The sequence below is a fragment of the Bombina bombina genome, chromosome 4 (genome assembly GCF_027579735.1).
Source record: "Bombina bombina isolate aBomBom1 chromosome 4, aBomBom1.pri, whole genome shotgun sequence".
NCBI classification, from domain to species: domain Eukaryota; kingdom Metazoa; phylum Chordata; class Amphibia; order Anura; family Bombinatoridae; genus Bombina; species Bombina bombina.
This window is the reverse complement of record NC_069502.1, coordinates 228,610,928-228,633,775: the sequence shown is the minus strand read 5'-3', so window position 1 is coordinate 228,633,775 and position 22,848 is coordinate 228,610,928. Positions and strand designations below refer to the sequence as shown.

Sequence of the window (22,848 nt, the reverse complement as noted above, 5' to 3'; positions counted from 1 at the left end):
ATTCGGACAACCTGGAAAAGATTATCTGAGAGTGTGCAAGTTATTTTATTGTTATTTTAGTTTCCCCCTATAGTTCTTTGAATAATGTTGTTGAGTTATTTTAGGAACCTCTGGGGTTTGTTTTCTAAAAAAAAAGTTTTTATTCTTTTCCTTTGTCCTTTTTTTGTTACTATTTTTTTTTTTTTAAGGGGTAGTCCCCACCCCCTGTTTTTTTTAATGTGTTGAATGGAGTGATTTTTGCTAACAGGCTATGTGAGGGTTTGGGGAGTTGATATATGTTTTAGATTTAATTTGCACTTTAAATTTATACTTTTTTGATATAACGTGTTTGTTCATATTTTGGTTGGCGCTGGGAATTGTTAGAGATTTTGTAAATGTTATAATTTTAAACAAATACACACAAACCCTAAAATGCAGAAAATAGTCACTTTAACCCCTTGAGTGCTAATGACGGCTCTGAGCCATCGCAGAGTTTCCCACTCTGGTGCTAACGACGGCTCAGAGCCGTCGCTAGCACTCTCTCACCTTGAGGCAGATCTGGGGGCTCCCACCCGCTCCTACCCCGGCGATCGGGCCTGCATAGTAACAGGCATCACCGGGGCTTCACGTTTTGCGTGATGACATCAGCGCTCAACTTTATTAAAAATTTACAAGTGGGAAAGGGGGCATGCTGCTTAGAAGACTGTATCTCAGGCATCAAAGCAGCTACAGACCCCCAAGACCCACCGTTGGAAAGGTAATCACCTAAAAAAAAAAATACAAAAGTTAAAAAAAATAATAAAATAAACCATGACCACATTTTGTCCTTTTCCACATGGTGTAACTGGATTTTTTTTATGTTAAAGTTTTTATGAGTAGTTAGCCAAACTATTTGTTGTAATCAAAATCCTGTTGTGTTTTATTTATTAGTATTAATTCTCCCACCATTTGATTAACGGGACATAAACCCCATTTTTTTTCTTTCATGATTCAAAAAGAGAATACAATTTTAACACCGTTGCAAATTGTCACAGTCAGGTGCTGACGATGGCTCAGAGCCATCGCTAGCACTCACCCACCTTGAGGGCAATCTGGGGGCTTCCACTGAGTCCCACCCTGGCGATCATCACTGGGGCTTCATGTTTCATGCAGTGACGTCACGTGCAATGACGTGATGACGTCACTGTGCAACTTTATTTAAAATTTACAATGTACAATATAAGGAAATGGGGGCATGCTGCTTAGAAGACTGTATCTCAGGCATCTAAGCAGCTACAGACCCCCAAGACCCACCGTTGGAAAGGTAATTACCTAAACTTTCCAACGGTATAAGTCTTGGGGATCTGGATTTTTTTTTAAAAAGTAAAAAAATATATATATTTAAAAAAAAAAAAAAAGCTCAAATTCAGCTTAGCACAAAGGTGGGAAATGACTTAACACTCTAAGGGTTAAACAACTTTCCAATTTACTTCTTTTATTTAATTTGTTTTGTTCAGTTGGTATCCTTTCTTGAAAGAATATCTAGCTAGGCTCAGGATCTGTGGATTGGTGGATGCACATACAGTATATGCCTTATGTTATTGGCTCACCTGATGTGTTCAGTTTGCTCTCAATAGTGCATTACTGCTTCTTCAATAGCAGCTGTATATCACGAAGCAGACAGGAGGCAAGCCTGAAACTTTTTTTTTTTTTTTAAATATCTGTTTATTTTATTATTTTTTTAAGAGAATATGGAACAGAGTCATACACATAATAATTTCAAACATAATATACATTTCAAAAAAATAAGGAAATCCATACAGTCTAGACATTTTCTTGAAACAATATATACAGAATCATCTACATTGAAATATCCTACCCAGTACATCTTTCATCGAAGAAATGTTACAAAATATACAAACAATGAAAACTCCATATCCTACATTGCTTATCCTACTAAAAGGAGAAAAAAAAAAGAATTATATACTGGAGATTATATTCCGGCAAAGTTTAATTCCTAACTCCTAATCATGAACACAGCCCATCCAACCCAGGAGGGAAGGGAGAGAGAGCGGGAGAAAAAAAAAAAAAAAAAACCAGAGAAATTAAATTCTTCTACCTACTATTCCCCTCCCCCTTCTCACTAACTTTGAGTTTTTATCTGGAACTCGCCCAGTTCAAAGGGAGAGCCCCCGATACTATCATATTCAAAAAGGGGAGAATGTCTTGGAATGGGGCTATAATCTGCTGTTGTAATGGTAGCGGTAACCTGCATATGTATTTTTTCCATTTCTTAAAGAATAACCCTATCTGTTTCTCTGCCTCTTTTTTCAGTCCTATTTGCTCTAAAATAATCTGCGATCTCATTTGATTCTGAAATTCTTTTATAGAAGGGGAATTTTTCTGTTTCCAGCCTTTACATATTAAATTCCTAGCTAGCAAAATCGTTAAGTTAATAAACTGTCTATCACTCGGAGTCTGGGCAGGGTGTAAAAAAAAAATATGTGTAGCATTTAATTCAATCTTGGTCGACACATTTCTATTTGTCCAATGCTGTATTTTCCTCCAATATTGTGCAATTTTCGGACAGTTCCAAAAACAATGTATCAAATCTGCATTTGGATTATGGCATTTTGGACATATACTCTGTTGTGTAGACCACCTAGCAATTCTGGCTGGGGTTAAATAAAAATTGTTTAAGAGCTTATATTGTGTCTCTCGTAAATTAACTCTGTCTGATGCTTCCATAGTCCTTACAAGACTATCTGATATATCTTTATTTTGTATGTCCGGAAAATATAATGTATATTTCCTTTTAATCTGATTTAAATGCTCAGCTCCCTCGCATTTCATGATATATCGATACCAGATTGTTATGGATCTAATTCCGGCTTATATAATACTAATCCAGGGTCGGTGATTGGATGAGACCAATCCTGGCCAAACCGTTTTATGTAGTCATCTATTAGATGGCGAACTTGCAAGAAGGCATAAAAATGTTTGGGAGACAGTTTATATTCCCTGGTCAGGTTTCCATAAGATTTTATTATGCCCGATTGTGGTTCTCTCAATTGTGATAGATATGACAGTCCCTGTGCTTTCCATTCATGGAACACTTTGTTATTATAACCTGGTGAAAAACCTGGGTTGCCCATAATCGGGAGGAAATTGGAAATCTGAAACTCCTGCCCCAACAACTTACAATATTTTTGCCAACCTAGAACAATATTTGCCATTGTAACCATTCTACTTACATTACTAGGTAATTGCCTATAAGGAAGATGAAGAATAGCTTGAAGATCAAATGGTTTAACTAGCTCCGCTTCCTGCTCGTAATAGGTGACATAGTCCACCTTACTCAGCCAGTCAATACCAAATTTGACAAGAGAAGCAAGATTGTAATACCTTATATTGGGGAACGAAAGCCCCCCAAATTGTTTTTCTTGGGTCAACTTTCTGAGAGATATTTGTGGTCTTTTTTTCCCCCATATAAAGGTAGAGCATGCTCTATTATACCTAAGTATATCTTTATTCTGAATAAAAAGAGGCAGATTCTGTAATAAAAAGAGAAGCTTTGGAAATATAATAGTTTTAATCACCATTATTCTGGCTGATAAAGATAAATAATAAATGTTCCATTTTCCTATGTCATGTTGTATGTTCTCAAATAGATCTTTATAGTTAAGCTGATACCAATCCTTAGGATTTCTACTGATTTTGATCCCAAAATAGCTGATACTCTGTACCTCCTTAAAAACCTCTGAATAGCTAGTCCTATCTTTAATAAGCCAGAGTATTTCAGATTTGCTGGGATTAATTTTGTAACCTGAAAATGAACTAAATAAATTTATAATCTCCATAAAGCGGGGAATACTACTTTTTGTATGACCTAGAAAAATTAAAAGATCATCAGCGTACAGAGAAATTGAGACTTTTTGCTTGCCGAGCCTAACCAGAGGAAGTGTGTTCCTGATATAGATAGCTAATGGTTCTAGTGCAATGTCAAAAAGTAAAGGCGATAAAGGACAACCCTGGCGAGTGCCTCTTTCTAAAATAATGCTTTGGGATAGTTCCCCATTTATGAGTAATTGGGATCTTGGCTTATTATAAATCGATCTAATCAGGTCAGTCAGGGCACCGGAGAAACCAAATCTTTCCAGAGAAGTAAATAAATGGTCCCAGATTATTGAATCAAATGCTTTTTCAGCATCTACAGTGACTACTGCAACATCAGTTCCCTTATGCGACCCCCGATAGCTCTCGACGTCCTGAGCAACCTGATATAGATAATCCACTGTGGTAAGTACTCTACGCATATTGCGAACAGAATTTCTGCCCGGGATAAATCCGGCCTGATCCGGATGTATAATTTCAGTGATTGATTTTTTTAACCTTTCTGCAATCAATGACATTAAGATTTTGTAGTCTTGATTTAAGAGAGAGATAGGGCGATATGAAGATACATTTTCCGGGTCTTTCCCTTTTTTATGTATTAGTGTGACAACCGAATCGTCGAAATAAGTTGAAATCCTGCCATTCTTTAGAAAATAGTGATTATATAATTTTGTTAGTGTGGCAATAATCTCCTCAGCTGCGATTTTGTAGAATTCTGCTGATAAGCCATCCGGCCCAGGGGCCTTTCCAGATTTGGACCTTTTTATTATATTTAATACCTCAGTTTCAGTAATAGGAGCATTAATCGTCTGCAGAGCTTCCTGTGGAATTTTTGGAGTATTCAACCCCAGCCAAAATTGTTCTTTAAGTCTAGCATTCACTTCCTCCCTGGCATATAATTTGCGATAATAATCATAAAATGTCGCCCTGATTTCCGCTGCATCGGTATGGACTTTCTCTCCTCTTTTAATGGCCAAAATTTGATTTGATTTTTTCCTGAACTTCACCAGCTTAGCAAGATGCTTGGCAGAAACACCCTGATATCCCTGAAATAATGCCCTTATTTTTAACTCATCATGTGCCCAGTTTTTTTTAAGATAATGTTCCCTTTCTGCACGTGCTTCTGTATATTTAACCCAAGTTTCATTACTAGGTTCCCTTAGATAATTTGTATACTTATTTCTTACTTGGTTCGACAGTTGAGTCTCCCTAGCCCTAATCTTCCTGTCCCTCTTGACCATATAAGCTTTAATCTCGCCACGGATTACCGCTTTTCCCGCCTCCCAAAGTATCTCCGATTTATCTACATATTCCGCATTTTGGATTAAATACTCTTTCCATCTTTGCTTCAACCAATTACAAAAATGTACATTGTTAGACATATACCCTGGGAACCGAAAACTATTGACTGATTTTTTAGGGGGGCTGCTCAAAATTATGTTTATGCTAACAATCGCATGATTCGATGTGATTATGTCTGCAATCTGCGTTTCTATTTTATGTTTCATGATTTGTTCTTCCAGCAAAAACATATCTATGCGAGAAAAGTTTTTGTGGGTTATAGACTCGCAGGTGTATGTGCGTGTATCCGGGTGTTGTATCCGCCAAACATCCCGCACCTTTATGGTGCTGGTGAAATTACGAAAATTTTTTGCCTCTCTATAATTTGCCGCCTTCCTGCGGAGTTTAAATCGATCTATGTCAGGGCACAGTGTGTTATTCATATCATCAGCCAATATAAGATTCTGGCCTAGATATGGTAGTAATATCTTACTCAGTTTCTCCCAGAATTTAACTTCCAGCTTATTTGGCGCATATATGTTACAAAGAGTCCATATAGTATCCTCTATTTTTATTTGAAGCAAGATATATCTTCCTTCAGCATCTAATTCTTGTTTAACTATAGTATATGTGAACTCTCTACCCAACAAGATCGCTACACCTTGTTTACGTTTTTCGCAGGGGGTTGCGATTATTTTAGAAATCCAATTAACTTTTAATTTCTCAATTTCTCCCTTTTTTAAATGTAGTTCTTGAAAGAAAATAATATCAGGCTTGTGTTTTTTTGCCGCTTTAAGAATATTTTTTCGTTTAATAGGGGAGGTTATTCCACCCACATTCCATGAAATTAATTTTAATGAACTAATCATTTAAACAATTGACTCATTATCTCTATATACACAACAACAAAAGGAGAGAGAAAAAAAAAAATATATAAGATAAAAAAATATATCTCTCTCCACCCGTCCTCCCCCCCGTCCCCCCAGAACTAAGACAGTTACTGCCATCATGCCCTTTACGTACTTTAACCCATCTTAACCACATTAACTCAAACTTCGATATTATTCTTGAGACAAAACTCTTTGGCTTCCTCAACTGAGTTTAGTGCAATGGCGCCATTCATGCCCAAGACCGTTATTTTGGCAGGGTACCTCATAGTTGCCTTTAACCCGGCCCTAATCAGTCCCGTGCAGAATGGCGACATTGCCCTTCTCTTTGCAGATGTCTCCATTGAGAAATCTTGAAAAAGGAGAATCTGTTTTGTATTTATCATAATAGTCTGGGCTTTTCTATAGTGCTGCATGACTTTCACTTTGTCCTGAAAATTTAGGTATTTTATGAGGACCATTCTAGGCAGCACACTACCATCCTTTTGCTGTCTAACGGTGCCAACCCTGTGTGCACGTTCTACCTGCATGCTGCCATTCTCTATTTGAATGCCCAATATCTTTGGTAATGTATATGAACTAAATGTAATAAGGTCCTCATAATCTTTAGATTCTGGTAATCCAATTACCCGCACATTACTGCGTCTGGATCTGTCTTCCAGATCTTCTATTTTTGCTTTTAGTATCTTGATTTCGTCTGTGTGACTCTCTAAGGTTACTTCCTGCTTAGAATTTCTGTCCTCAATATTAGATATTCTTGACTCTACCTCAGTGATTCTAATTGAAAATTGTCTTATTTGATTTGACAGCTCAAAGATCTCGTGTTTTATTACTTCGAATTGTGGCAAGATCAACTCTGCCAATTGGTTTGTTGTAAGCTGTTTTTCTACATTACTATCTGGGCTTCTAGGATTGGCCTCTTGTGTGTTCTCTTGTGGAGTTTTTTGTCTTTTATCCCTTTTTAAAGGCATGGCTGGGGATTTATTTTTAACATTTGTAATATATTTCTCCATAAGTTCTGGAGTGTATGCACAGTGTCTAGTTCTAAATAAATCTCCTTATGATGTATAGCAAGACACACTATCTGTTCTATACTTAAAGAGTTGGTATAAGCCTCTCGTGTGTTTATACTTTTAAAGACACTTTAGTTACTGATCTGTTCATGTAGGACACCCCCCACCTTACTACCACCAGATATTAAAAGTCAGCCTTTTACGGGTTTTAGTACAATTTAGATCGCTCACACAGTAGACCTATATAGATATACTGAAGTCTGCCCTCAGGTAAACCCTATTTGAATCCAACTCAACAAACTCATTACAGCTTTATATACAGAAAGTGCTTTGATCTTAAAAACAATGTGCTTAACAGGCTTTATATGTACCTAGCAGCACTTCCTATGTAATTAAGCTACAATAAATTTTAAGATAGCTTCTTAGAAGCCAACATACACGGTAAACAGAAATATACTTTCTTTAACTCAGCAAGCCTCAGCTGACGAGACAAGCTTGGATGCTCTTTTAAAGGGTCTGACACATGACCCTATTAAAGGATTCTCAGAATTTCACAGTAAATCATCACCCTTCAATACAATCTTAGACCATTTATGTTGTCGTCAAATCTATACTATCTATTTGACGATGAGTTGTCTCCTAGAACGTTTGGCACACAGATGCCTAATGAGCTCTACAGACTCTACCAACAAAGTTTTATGCGGTTTATCACATGTTCATATTTAAGCTTTCTCAGAATTTCACAATGTGTCTTCACACTACTATACAATCTATGACACCTTTTTTTGTAGTCAAATCGATACTATCTGATAAACAGTGAATTTGCAACACTTTAGCATAGGGACGTTTATCAAACACAAACATAGTATTTATAACTTCTACAAACTATAGCTGCGTAAATTTTATGCAGTGCACTACAGTCCAAGTAAGCATTCAAACAGTCCTCTTTGTTTACCACTTGCCGGATACTGAGCAAGAGAATCAACGCTGTATTTTGGGATTTTATACCATAATGCCCGTTGAAAAACTTAAAAAAGCTTGCTTCTGAAAATTAACAAGAGCGCTTTCCAGGGCCAACTTGCGGATGGATATCAAGTACACCATTCAAGAATACAGTCACCAGTGCCCAGTCTATATAAAACAGATATTGATGTTAAGGACCAGTCTGAAATGATTTTTTCTTTTTTTTTTTTTTCCTTCCTTTATATTTTCCCTTTTTGCCTTCACCTTTTCCTTTATCTAATTTCACAAACACCGTGTAGTGATTCTGACCCAAATTCCCTTTTAGGACCTCTTTTGCTCTCTTTTCTTACTTATACCTTTTTTAAATTTTCAGCACCTTATTTGCTCTTTACATAGTTATAGTGTCCCATCGATAGGAACCTATTGCAAATAAGCCAGCCTTCCTCAGGGGGCCTATCCAATGCCCATTCAAACTGCGAAGAGAAATGTGAAAAACAATTTTTAGGCACGGCGGCCCCGCAAAAAAAAAATAGAAAAATTCCGCTCTGCTTTAAAACTGAACCGGCCTCTGGAGAGAAAGAGAGAAAGAGAGTTTCTTCGCCACAGACACACATGGCAAAAATCAGACAGTTATAACATTAAAGTTTATACTTGCGGCTTTGAGCATGTGAAGTGACTGCTGCGGCACTCAGTGTGTTACCGGTCTCCTTCCCCATCTGGTCCCAGTGCTCCCTTCCAGGCGTGATACCTCACAACTGTCGTGGGGCTCTGTTTGGATATCCAGTGATTGCGGGATTGTAGAATGCTGCCGGTCTTCACTGCGCCTCTATTTTCCTTTAAGGCCAACGATTTCTGCCACTTGCCACCATGCGGTCATTCCCAGCGGGGGATCCCCACTGTGCTGCGGCATAAACAGTTGCCGGGTAGAGCCGTGTGTGTCTGGGCCAGCGCCATCCGACCTAGGCTGTGGCTGTCAGTCAGCTTCCGGCTTCTCACTTGTCCTCCCAGAGCGGGATCTTGTGGTCTCCCGCCAAAGAGGTAACTTATTTGGGCGTCTGCTTTTCCTTTAGCTCCGTGTCTCAGGAGCCCTTACGAGCGCACTCTCCTACCCCCAGCGCTCCGCCCACCGGAAGTTGTCCAATCCCAAAGCTTCATTGATCTGTTTTCTCCAAGCCTGAAACTTTTACAGTGGCACGTTCCTTTAAGCACAAAATATGGCAGCAGAAAGAGGACAAACTCAGGCTTTAGGTTTTCTGTTTGGCCCCTGGAACATATACTTTGAGCCAAGATATGGAAAGTATTCTGTAATTCACATTTTTTATGGCCCTAGTTTACTACAGCAAAAGAGATGAGATAAGCCATGAAACGTATTTTTGAGTATTGCTTATCTCAATAAACTTCTCTGAACATTATTCGTACAATATCACATTCTTAAACATTTATTTTATTGCAGATCATTTGCAGTGCACTGTTTAAATGCTTATATTATAAAAGGATTTAGGTCCCTTGAAAGGAACACTTAAAAAACCCTACAAAATCAAAAAAGTCATTGTAGTTATACATGTGCAACAATAGATAAAAAAATCTCTCAAACAAAACAAAAAAAAGAGAAAGGGGGCACTAGAGGATACCTAAAGACAATAAAAACCTTATTGGTATTATATTTAATCAGCACTTCTTCCAAACAACAAAATCCAAATGTTTCTAAAAAATAGCAGAAGACAGAAGGTGCCACATTGTGCAGAGTATTGTGGTATAAACCATAAACAGTGTCCAAAAAGGAAAATGCCAACTCACAAAAGGTGCAGTACCCTTTTTTGCTGATAGAGGCAGGCTGGGCTCTTACTGTAGCTTAGCTCATTTAAGCATCTGGCAGCTTGTCTGGACCATGTCTCTTTTTGTTTGTTCCCCTGCAGTAAAACTGCCTGATGAAACATCTCTGAGACAAGGCGCTAGCGACACAATTGCAACATTATTTGATTGGTTCTGCTTTCTGTCCCTCCCGGACACACGGACCAATCAGATAATGCAATAATGGCCGAGGGCAGATACGCTCCAGAGCGCTCAGTTCTAATCAGAGCCTCGGGTGCCGCAACCACCTTAGGGAACCTAACCATGGGTCCCATCCCCCACTACAGTGCTTTTGCAGGTTCTCGGACAGAATGCGGGTAAAAGCACATTTTCAGTTCTATTACCGATTGTTTTTAGTTCTCTTGGTATCCTTTGTTAAATAGTAATCATAGGTGAGCTCAGGGGGGTGCACATGTCTTTAGCTATCTTGCAGAAGTGTGTGTAACAATGTTAATGGCAATGTTGTACATATAATGCTATATTCTGGAGTCAGATGCAGAATATGATGGGTGTTTGGCAGGTTTTTTTTGTGTGTTTTTTTCACAGACATGGAAGTAAAAAAAAAAATTATGATTCAGAAAGAGCATACAACATAAATAAATGTTTTCAGTTTGTTTTGTTCTTTTAAAATCCTTTGTTTAAAAGCATAGCTAGGTAGGCTCAGAAACATCAATGCACTACTGGAAGCTAGCTGGTGAGTAATAGCTACAAACATATGTAATTGGCTCACCAGATCTGTTAAACTCTAAGTATTGCATTTCTGACTTTAACAATATATTTAACCCCTTTGTGGAAGTTAAATACTTTGGTATATGCATGCAATAATGGAAATATTAGAAGTTAAAAATAGACATATGGCTACAAGAAGAGTATACTATATTGTTGTGCAATGTATACCATGCTCATTTCACAGGGAAAAGTTACTTAAAAAAATATATATTCATTTAACTCAAAAATATCTGTTACTCCAGATGCTGGTTTCTATTGTCTTATCTTCGTTGGCCCTTATGGGAGCTTCAGTTTGCCTTATAGTCATCACAGCTGGACTGGCCAAAGGACCCTTCTGTTTGTATGAAGTGAATATGATAGAGGGAGCTATGAAGGAAAAATGGGATTATCCTTTTATGACTGCTGACCCACAAATATTCAACAATAGGTACATTTTACACAAAGTATATATCTTTTATTTTATTTTTTTATAAATTTCCCTGGTTGGTGGCTATAGATGTGTTTTGTTATAGTCAATATTTTATTATAGCTACCACTATGATGATTGCTAATCTGTAAGAGAATGTGTTTATTTTTTGTTGCTTTTAATTAAACTGTAGTGTTGACTAATGTTCTCTTTGTGCATTAGAGGGTGAGTTTGTATATTATGTTTGCCACTAATGATAGGTGCTTATAAGAGTCCTGACAATCCTCCAATTTGTCATATCCTGCAAGATGTTTAGGAGCCCATCATTATTATACAGGGCAGCCTGTTTTGTTTTTTTAGTGTATGAACTCTCAACATCCTTATACAGTACAGCATATATGTTGTCATTGTACATTAATTATACAGCTGCAGCATGTTTATTAGTGTATAGATGCCATGCATTATCATATAGTGCAGAGTATTGTTTTTATTTGTGTATAAATGTCATTATCATCAGTGACACTTGTCCACAATAAGTGTGAGTTGTACTGGTCCTCTAGCCAACATCTGTCACTACTTGATTGCAAGGTAATGTGTTCTATTGTAGTGCTTCAAAAATGTATACTTGTGGTAAAATGTATCAAGATGCATTAGCAGCTTCTGAGAACTTGAAGCTGAACTTCAAGGGGCCTATTTAACAAAGGTCTGTCGGACCTGATCCGACAGTGCAGATCAGGTCCGACAGATCTCGCTGAATGCGGAGAGCAATACGCTTTCCGTATTCAGCATTGAAGCATTGTGAGCTGCTGGTGCAATGCCGCCCTCTGCAGATTCGCGGCCAGCCGCCAGCAGGGGGGTGTCAATCAACCCGATCGTATTTGATCGGGTTGAATTGCGAGGATGTCTGTCGCCTGCTCAGAGCAGGTGGATAGGTTATGGAGCAGCAGTCTTTAGACCACTGCTTCATAACTGGCGTTTCTGGCGAGCCTGCAGGCTAGCCAGAAACACGGGCCCTCAAGCTCCATCCGGAAATTGATAAATGGGCCCCCAAGAGTGAGTTTGCAACCACTAATTTAAGAAGCAGTATCTGTTTATTATCCTTGATGGCAAAGATAAATCACTTTAATCTCGCTTGATTGGGGTAATTGACAGGCCCTGCTCTCACACAATTGTTTGCCCAAGAGCAGGGGGCAGGACTGAACACCAGAGCTCTTCTGCAGTCTTAATTTTACCAAGTGGCAGTTGCAGATGGACAGGTTCTCTGCAGCTTCATAAATGTTCCTTATAGACATGCTAGTATCAGCCTAGATATAAGAAAATAGGTCATTGTGCCTCCAGGTTTGTGTGTTTTATGACACCGCTTTAGTACACTATGTCATGCAGAAATTAATCATTATAGCTATTATAGTTATAATAAATTCGATTAACCGTCAAGAATTTAATGTGATAATGGAAATCTATTTTATCAATAGCTGCTTGACACACAATTCAAAATCTTGTTAAGAAGCGTTAATAGCAGGGTATTTAATTTATTTTGGGGGGGAGGGGCGACAACATGTGGCTTTGTCTGTGTAGCCAAAATCTTAGCACCGGTCCTGGTTGTTCCCTGCATTTTTTAATGTGAAGACGAGACAAGCCCAGTGCAATATAACACTGTATGGCATGGGAGTGCTGCTACATATACACTTTGTATTTAATATTACTTTAGAATTCAGATTTTTTTTCATTACATTTAAACTTCACACTTTCTTTTTTGTATTTTAATTTGTATACAGCATTGTATTTAGGATTGTGATTTTACAAATTCTGATTATGCTTTGACAGTTTCTGTGTAACTTAAACAAATTAGGATCATACTTTGTATACTTCTGTGTATCTTTTACAAATAACATTGAACTTCGTATTTCTTCTATTAAAAATTAAAACTGAAAACTGACAGTTTCATTTTCCCAGAGAGCTTCATTACTTTTTATAGGCCCAATAAGCAAAGATTCTCCAGTTTGGAGAGAAATTGTAGTGCAGATTTCACAGGGGCTGAACTCAAAAAATTCTATAATATAAAGGTGGAATTTGGAAGTCCCAGAGAGATGAAAGATGCTTTCCATAAATAGTAATTAGACTGTCTGGAATACAGAATTTCACAGGGGAGAAAGAAGTTAACTGGAGAACACCAAGGGATAATATACAGGGAGTGCAGAATTATTAGGCAAGTTGTATTTTTGAGGATTAATTTTATTATTGAACAACAACCATGTTCTCTATGAACCCAAAAAACTCATTAATATCAAAGCTGAATAGTTTTGGAAGTAGTTTTTAGCTTGTTTTTAGTTATAGCTATTTTAGGGGGATATCTGTGTGTGCAGGTGACTATTACTGTGCATAATTATTAGGCAACTTAACAAAAAACAAATATATACCCATTTCAATTATTTATTTTTACCAGTGAAACCAATATAACATCTCAACATTCACAAATATACATTTCTGACATTCAAAAACAAAACAAAAACAAATCAGTGACCAATATAGCCACCTTTCTTTGCAAGGACACTCAAAAGCCTGCCATCCATGGATTCTGTCAGTGTTTTGATCTGTTCACCATCAACATTGCGTGCAGCAGCAACCACAGCATCCCAGACACTGTTCAGAGAGTTGTACTGTTTTCCCTCCTTGTAAATCTCACATTTGATGATGGACCACAGGTTCTCAATGGGGTTCAGATCAGGTGAACAAGGAGGCCATGTCATTAGATTTTCTTCTTTTATACCCTTTCTTGCCAGCACGCTGTGGAGTACTTGGACGCGTGTGATGGAGCATTGTCCTGCATGAAAATCATGTTTTTCTTGAAGGATGCAGACTTCTTCCTGTACCACTGCTTGAAGAAGGTGTCTTCCAGAAACTGGCAGTAGGACTGGGAGTTGAGCTTGACTCCATCCTCAACCCGAAAAGGCCCCACAAGCTCATCTTTGATGATACCAGCCCAAACCAGTACTCCACCTCCACCTTGCTGGCGTCTGAGTCGGACTGGAGCTCTCTGCCCTTTACCAATCCAGCCACGGGCCCATCCATCTGGCCCATCAAGACTCACTCTCATTTCATCAGTCCATAAAACCTTAGAAAAATCAGTCTTGAGATATTTCTTGGCCCAGTCTTGACGTTTCAGCTTGTGTGTCTTGTTCAGTGGTAGTCGTCTTTCAGCCTTTCTTACCTTGGCCATGTCTCTGAGTATTGCACACCTTGTGCTTTTGGGCACTCCAGTGATGTTGCAGCTCTGAAATATGGCCAAACTGGTGGCAAGTGGCATCTTGGCAGCTGCACGCTTGACTTTTCTCAGTTCATGGGCAGTTATTTTGCGCCTTGGTTTTTCCACACGCTTCTTGTGACCCTGTTGACTATTTTGAATGAAACACTTGATTGTTCAATGATCACGCTTCAGAAGCTTTGCAATTTTAAGAGTGCTGCATCCCTCTGCAAGATATCTCACTATTTTTGACTTTTCTGAGCCTGTCAAGTCCTTCTTTTGACCCATTTTGCCAAAGGAAAGGAAGTTGCCTAATAATTATGCACACCTGATATAGGGTGTTGATGTCATTAGACCACACCCCTTCTCATTACAGAGATGCACATCACCTAATATGCTTAATTGGTAGTAGGCTTTCGAGCCTATACAGCTTGGAGTAAGACAACATGCATAAAGAGGATGATGTGGTCAAAATACTCATTTGCCTAATAATTCTGCACTCCCTGTAAAGTCTCAGTTTGCAGTGAATACAAATTAAACTGAAATGTTTTTACTACAGTTTAACTTGTTTTTGTCACTAATTTAGTATATATTGCTTTTCTGTCAGTTAAAGGAACATGAAACACAATTTTTTTTCTTTCATGATTCAGATAGAGAATACAATTTAAACAACTTACTTCTATTATCTAATTTGCTTAATTCTTTAATAAAATGAGGCCTCTGTGTATCCACCAATCAGCAGCGTCTGAGCCTATTTAGATATCAGATATTAGAGATTCAAAACATAATCAGAATTTGTAAAATCACAGCTGAATCTAAATGTATTTATAAAGTAAATTAAGAGTGAGTGTAACAAAACTCTCATATCATGCAGTGCTATATTTCACTGGGCTTGTCTCTCTGTCACATACAGAAAGGCAGAGATTACCCCTTAGACAAGTATAGTAACATTTGCCTGTCTAGAATCTTGTAAGAAATCTTGCAGTGCTGGAGGGTTACACCCTTTTTCTTTTAGCATTCAGTGAGTTCAGCCCCTGTAAAGTCTGCACTACAATTTCTTTCCAAGCAGGAGAATCTTTTTTTCCTTGGGAGAATAATATAATGCTTAAAATATATTAACTGTTTTACTAGAATATAGAAATGTTCTTATTCTCATAATATACAGTTAAGTTTTCTTATCAAATACTTTGTTAAGATCCTTGGCAGATAGGTGTTTCTAAAGACATTACAATGGTAACGAAAACATGTTCATGCTTATGTAGTAAACAGCTCTCGTCCAATCCAATCTGTTACATTAGTTATTCAAATACATTTTTACAGGAATTTTTGAATTCAAGAAGTACATCCTAAGTCATACAGATCACACAATTATCTAATGGTTTTGGAATAGTTTCTGATTCTTTTGCACTGTGTTAACTCAACATATGCTTTGCATTGATTTCCCTTACAAATGAAAATGTTGCTACCGGTGTTTACATTTTTTTTTTTTTTAAATATCCATTTCAACAATCTAAGACATAATTTTAGCCTGTTTTTGTTCAACATACCTTGGCTTTTTCTTTTACCATATTAATCAGGTGATGCTCAATTCAAATTTGAACACTTCAACACTGCATTGATTTGTGGCCACACTTTCTTTTTACATTGTCAGTTTATATTTTACTTCCATGTAAACCTTTAATCATAGGTTTATATTCCAGATTAATCACATAAATAATCTGGGTGATTTAAAGGAACGCTTTACTGTAATGTTTTTCCCACTTAATGTGTTCCAAATTTACTTATTATACCAGCTGCAGCATATATATGTATAGGAAACAATTCCTTTAGATTTTGAATTTGAAATAGCAGGATTTGTAAATTGAAACCATGAATTCTTCACAAGAAAATGTCCATTCAAAATGGGCTGAGCCTGCCAGAAGAGCAGACCTGCTTATCTTATCTCTCAGTCTCTCCATATACAAAGGCCACTACTTAGGTACTATAGTTTTAAAATGTATGGTGTATTCAGTGAGCAAAACCAGCTATTGTGAAAATATATAGTTCTGATGAATTGAAATGGATTGAGTTTCACATAGCAAACTATAACATATTTAGACCCAGTGGTTTTAACATTAGGTAAATTTTTTATAGGTTTTAGAAATTAGTTTCATTCATCTGTGAGAAATGGTAAAAATGATATCAAGTAATAGATCAATAATTTCGTAGCAGCCACAAGCAGTAACCTCCACAGAAAATTTTGCCAGCTGGGAAGAGGCAGTGAAATCCTGTTATTCATAAATGTTACTTTAGCCATCCAAAGCACAGATTAATTGCATAATTTAACATAAATTTGACCAACAGACATTGAAAAAATAATAGCTAATTTTAGCTTAATATTGGCTTAAATTTCAGGCAGGTGATCAGTAAAATCAGTTGGGTGGTGTGCCCATTAAATAGGTCCTGGTTAAATATTTATGAAGAGCTATAACTATATTTATTAATGTCATGGTCGCATTCCACATTTTCATTTTTCCACAAATAAGCTTCTATTAAACATTTAAAAAAAACAAGCTTACTTCTCATGCACATTTTAGATTCACTAAACTGAGAAGGTCACGCTTTTATTATTTATATTTTCTACACAGTGCGCACATCCAGTTATTTGACATTGTCCTCTGGAGCACCGTCTGCATTGAACCACCACATATTGTGACATGGAACTCCTCTCTTGGCCTTTCTCTGTGTCTCATTAACCTCCTACAGATATTGCTATCCATCAGTCAGTTGATAAATGCCTTTTTTGGAGTAATTGGAGGACATTGCGACCCCAAAAAGGTTGGTTGCTGAAGTTTGTTGCTTTTTTAAAATCACATGGATATATGTTTTAATTTGTTATTCTACCTTGCTAGTTACACAATGCTTTTAAAGAAGAACAGAAAATAATGATAAGTACACTTGTTCTAGACTGTTCTTTGCTTTATCCACTTATGAAACATAATGGGCTGTATTATAAGTGTTAGCGCACACAAAATAAGAATATTGCAAGCGCATTTGGGTGCATATTACAAGTTGAAAGTAAAAGCTTTTGCTCGAGCACACCAAATTTAACGTGTGTCGGATTAGCAAGACTAAGGATTTAGGGATAAAATAAAAGTTTCACTAAGCACAACATAAATACATTAAAATATACTGTTACACTCATATATACACTATCTGATAAAAATTATTCATAGAAATGTTAATGCTTGTTTTAAGGGATCAAAGGCCATGGATTTGACGGCAAACAACAGCAGCAGCGCTCCATCTTCTTATCTTTATTGTGGCGGTCTTCATCCATCTTCTGATCTTTAACAATGATCCTCTTCACACTGAATTTTGAATGCACTGTATTCCTTTTATATAGGGATACCCTTGCATTCCTATTGGCTCATTATCATTTTCAAATTCAAATCAGCCAATAGAAAAAGCTTTCATTCTATTGGCTGATTTGAATTTGAAAATCAGCCAATAGGAATGCAAGGGTACCCTTAATATCAAAGGGGTACCTCACATTCAAAATTGTGTGCAGCTGGTGACCGCATGAAGCAGATCGTTGCTGAAGATAAGAAAATTGATGAAGACCTTTGCTGCCGCAATGAAGATAAGAAGATTGCTGCCAGGATGCCCAGCCAAATGCCCCTTTCAGAGCACTTTTTAGAGTACACTTTTTTAGATAGATTTTTTTGGGGAGGGTTAATTTTAGAAGGCTGTAGTATGTTTTTTTTTCATTAAACAAGCTTACACACTTTAGGGCAATGGCCTACAAAAGGCAATTTTAAGAGCTATATTTGTAGTTTAGTGTTAGAAAAAGTATTTTTATTTTGGGGTGTTTTTTTTTAAAGTGGGGTTTTAGAATAGACAAAAATTTGTTTGTTATTTTTTGTAATGGTAGTACTGTTAGGTTGTTTTTTTTTTAAGTAATAGTTGGTTTGTTTTATTTTAAGTAGTGTAACGTTAGTTTTTTTTGTAAAGGTAGGGTTAGTCTGTTGTGGGGTAACTTAGGGGGTGTTAGGTTAGGGGGTTTAGATGTTGATGGTTTACTTTGCAGTGGGGGTGTGGCGGTTTAGGGGTTGTGTAGTGGTTTACTTTGCGGTGGGGTGTGTGGCGGTTTTGGGGTTAATAGTGTAGTAGTTTACTTTACGGTTAGGTTTCTGGCTGTTTAGGGGTTAAGAGTATAGTTGAGTGCAACTGTTTCCTCCGGACAAACTCTTTACAGAAGTGATAAATGTGATTGCGTTTGAGCGATCGCATTTGCTTTCAACTTGTAATATGAGTGCACATTAACATTCAACGCTACCCATAGAAAATAAAGGGTGCGTAAATTACTGCCAGTTCACTCAAACTAATTTGAAGTAATTTTAACAGTGCGCCACTTGTAATATGGATTTCAGCATAATGAACACTGCAATCTTGTGATCGCATTTATGCCAATAGCACAATATTGTTCAACAATTATTATAGATACTTTAATATATATATATATTCTACAGATTATTTTGAATTTATAGTACATCTATAATAATATTTAATAATTATTATAAATATTTTTTAATATTTTAGATTTAATATTTCAATAATGCGCCGTAAGACAACTAATTCTTCATGTGCACTAACCTGACATGAGTTAGGCCTAAAGCGTGAAACCTGAAGCGCATTACGCATATTTTACATTCTTATGTTAGGTTATTTTCTTCTGCACTCTCTATTAAAGTCTATGGGGAGAAAAAGTTAATGCGGTTGCGATATCTGAAGTCCTGAAATTAATGATTGTTGGGTTTCGTGCGCGCAAAAAGGTTACTTCTAGCAGTGTTAATGTTCGATCAGGAGAGATTAATAGCTTGTCACTTGTAATCTAGCCCAATATTTGCTGTTCTATGCAGCCCATTAAATAATATCGATAAAAAACCTAGAATCTTATATATAGTCCATTTTTAGTTTATTGAACTTTATGTTTTTGCATGATCTAGGGCTGCATTACGATCGACAACTTTATCAGTTCTGACAAAAGAATTTTTAATTAAAAAGAAAAAAGGCAACATGTTTAGTACTGATTTTTGTTTCATTCTGTAGTTGTTAAAATTAATGTCTCCTTCTCAAATATATATGTTTCCACTACATTCCTAACAGGGTTAATTAGGTGCAATATATAAATATATAAAGATATCACCACTTAATTTGATGTCTTTTTAAGCTCTATAAAGATATTTATGCACGGTACAACTGATTTTAAAAGAATCTAATATTAACTGTAGACATGTGCATCGCTAAAAAATTTGTTTAGTTTCGTTTTCATTAGTTAAATAAATCATTTAGTTTCGGCAAATTAGTTTAGTTAAGTTAATCGTTTTTTCGGATCCGTTTGTTTTTCGGATCCATTCTTTATTAATATGCATTATTCTATTCTGAAGTTTAGAATAGAATAATGCATATGATAATTTAAAATAACTAATTTGAATCAGCCAATAGGAATGAGAGCTGCTTAAATTCTATTGGCTGTTCAAATCAGCCAATAGGATTAAAGCAGCTCTAATTCCTATTGGCTGATTTGAAATTTTCAGCAAATAGGAATGCAACGGTACCCCAATATAAACGGGGTACCTTGCATTGAATCCTCAGTGTGCTGCGGACGATCGCATGAAGAGGACCGATGGACCTCCGCCTGGTCCTCCGCACATCGACTGCTCTGCCTCCGCAGGGATTAAGAAGATGCCGGTCCCGCAATGGATGAAGATAGAGCCGCCTGGATGAAGATGCTTCGCTGCTGGGATGAAGATCTTTCGCCGGACTTAAACTGTGAGTACCAATTTTGGGGTCATTTTTTTTTTAGATTAGGGCTTTGGGCTGAAAAAGAGCTGAATGCCCTTTTAAGGGCAATGCCTATACAAATGCCCTTTTCTTTCATGTAATTAACAAGAGTCCATGAGCTAGTGACGTATGGGATATACATTCCTACCAGGAGGGGCAAAGTTTCCCAAACCTTAAAATGCCTATAAATACACCCCTCACCACACCCACAAATCAGTTTTACAAACTTTGCCTCCAAGGGAGGTGGTGAAGTAAGTTTGTGCTAGATTCTACGTTGATATGCGCTCCGCAGCAAGTTGGAGCCCGGTTTTCCTCTCAGCGTGCAGTGAATGTCAGAGGGATGTGAAGAGAGTATTGCCTATTGAATGCAGTGATCTCCTTCTACGGGGTCTATTTCATAAGGTTCTCTGTTATCGGTCGTAGAGATTCATCTCTTACCTCCCTTTTCAGATCGACGATATACTCTTATATTTACCATTACCTCTACTGATTCTCGTTTCAGTACTGGTTTGGCTTTCTACAAACATGTAGATGAGTGTCCTGGGGTAAGTAAGTCTTATTTTCTGTGACACTCTAAGCTATGGTTGGGCACTTTATTTATAAAGTTCTAAATATATGTATTCAAACATTTATTTGCCTTGACTCAGAATGTTCAACTTTCCTTATTTTCAGACAGTCAGTTTCATATTTGGGATTATGCATTGATTTATCATATTTTTCTTACCTCAAAAATTTGACTTTTTTCCCTGTGGGCTGTTAGGCTCGCGGGGGCTGAAAATGCTTCATTTTATTGCGTCATTCTTGGCGCGGACTTTTTTGGCGCAAAAATTCTTTTCCGTTTCCGGCGTCATACGTGTCGCCGGAAGTTACGTCATTTTTTTGACGTTATTTTGCGCCAAAAATGTCGGCGTTCCGGATGTGGCGTCATTTTTGGCGCCAAAAGCATTTAGGCGCCAAATAATGTGGGCGTCTTATTTGGCGCTAAAAAATATGGGCGTCGCTTTTGTCTCCACATTATTTCAGTCTCATTTTTCATTTGCTTCTGGTTGCTAGAAGCTTGATATTTGGCATTCTTTCCCATTCCTGAAACTGTCTTATAAGGAATTTGATCTATTTTGCTTTATATGTTGTTTTTTCTCTTACATATTGCAAGATGTCTCACGTTGCATCTGAGCCAGAAGATACTACAGGAAAATCACTGCCTGCTGGATCTACCAAAGCTAAGTGTATCTGCTGTAAATTTTTGGTAGCTATTCCTCCAGCTGTTGTTTGTAATAATTGTCATGACAAACTTGTTAAAGCAGATAATATTTCCTTTAGTAATGTACCATTGCCTGTTGCAGTTCCCTCAACATCTAAGGTGCAGAATGTTCCTGATAACATAAGAGATTTTGTTTCTGAATCCATAAAGAAGGCTTTGTCTGTTATTTCTCCTTCTAGTAAACGTAAAAAGTCTTTTAAATCTTCTCTCTCTACAGATGAATTTTTAAATGAACACCATCATTCTGATTCTTTGGACTCTTCTGGTTCAGAGGATTCTATCTCAGAGATTGATGCTGATAAATCTTCATATTTATTTAAGATGGAATTTATTCGCTCTTTACTTAAAGAAGTACTAATTGCTTTAGAAATAGAGGATTCTAGTCCTCTTGATACTAATTCTATACGTTTGGATAAGGTTTTTAAAGCTCCTGCGGTTATTCCAGAAGTTTTTCCTGTTCCTAATGCTATTTCTGCAGTGATTTCCAAAGAATGGGATAAATTGGGTAATTCATTTACTCCTTCTAAACGTTTTAAGCAATTATATCCTGTTCCGCCTGACAGGTTAGAATTTTGGGACAAAATCCCTAAAGTTGATGGGGCTATTTCTACCCTTGCTAAAAGTACTACCATTCCTACGTCAGATGGTACCTCGTTTAAGGATCCTTTAGATAGAAAAATTGAATCTTTTCTAAGAAAAGCTTATCTGTGTTCAGGTAATCTTCTTAGACCTGCTATATCATTGGCTGATGTTGCTGCAGCTTCAACTTTTTGGTTGGAAACCCTAGCGCAACAAGTAGCAGATCGTGATTCTCATGATATTATTATTCTTCTCCAGCATGCTAATAATTTTATCTGTGATGCCATTTTTGATATTATTAGAGTTGATGTTAGGTTTATGTCTCTGGCTATCTTAGCCAGAAGAGCTTTATGGCTTAAGACTTGGAATGCTGATATGGCTTCTAAATCAACTCTACTTTCCATTTCTTTCCAGGGAAACAAATTATTTGGTTCTCAGTTGGATTCTATTATTTCAACTGTTACTGGTGGGAAAGGAACTTTTTTACCACAGGATAAAAAATCTAAAGGTAAAAACAGGGCTAACAATCGTTTTCGTTCCTTTCGTTTCAACAAAGAACAAAAGCCTGATCCTTCGTCCTCAGGAGCAGTTTCAGTTTGGAAACCATCTCCAGTCTGGAATAAATCCAAGCCTGCTAGAAAGGCAAAGCCTGCTTCTAAGTTCACATGAAGGTACGGCCCTCATTCCAGTTCAGCTGGTAGGGGGCAGGTTACGTTTTTTTCAAAGAAATTTGGATCAATTCTGTTCACAATCTTTGGATTCAGAACATTGTTTCAGAAGGGTACAGAATTGGTTTCAAGATGAGACCTCCTGCAAAGAGATTTTTTCTTTCCCGTGTCCCAGTAAATCCAGTGAAAGCTCAAGCATTTCTGAATTGTGTTTCAGATCTAGAGTTGGCTGGAGTAATTATGCCAGTTCCAGTTCCGGAACAGGGGATGGGGTTTTATTCAAATCTCTTC

At 37.1% G+C, this 22,848-nt stretch overlaps 1 protein-coding gene across 1 annotated transcript in view; it reads left to right on the top strand.

Moving 5' to 3' along the window:
• TM4SF19 (transmembrane 4 L six family member 19) overlaps nucleotides 1–22,848 on the top strand; it is a 44,454-nt gene that overhangs the window by 2,412 nt on the left and 19,194 nt on the right. The window contains exons 3-4 of the mRNA XM_053708969.1: nucleotides 10,819–11,003; nucleotides 16,851–17,040. Of these exons, the coding sequence (XP_053564944.1) occupies nucleotides 10,819–11,003; nucleotides 16,851–17,040 (375 nt within the window). The remainder of the gene's footprint in view (nucleotides 1–10,818; nucleotides 11,004–16,850; nucleotides 17,041–22,848) is intronic.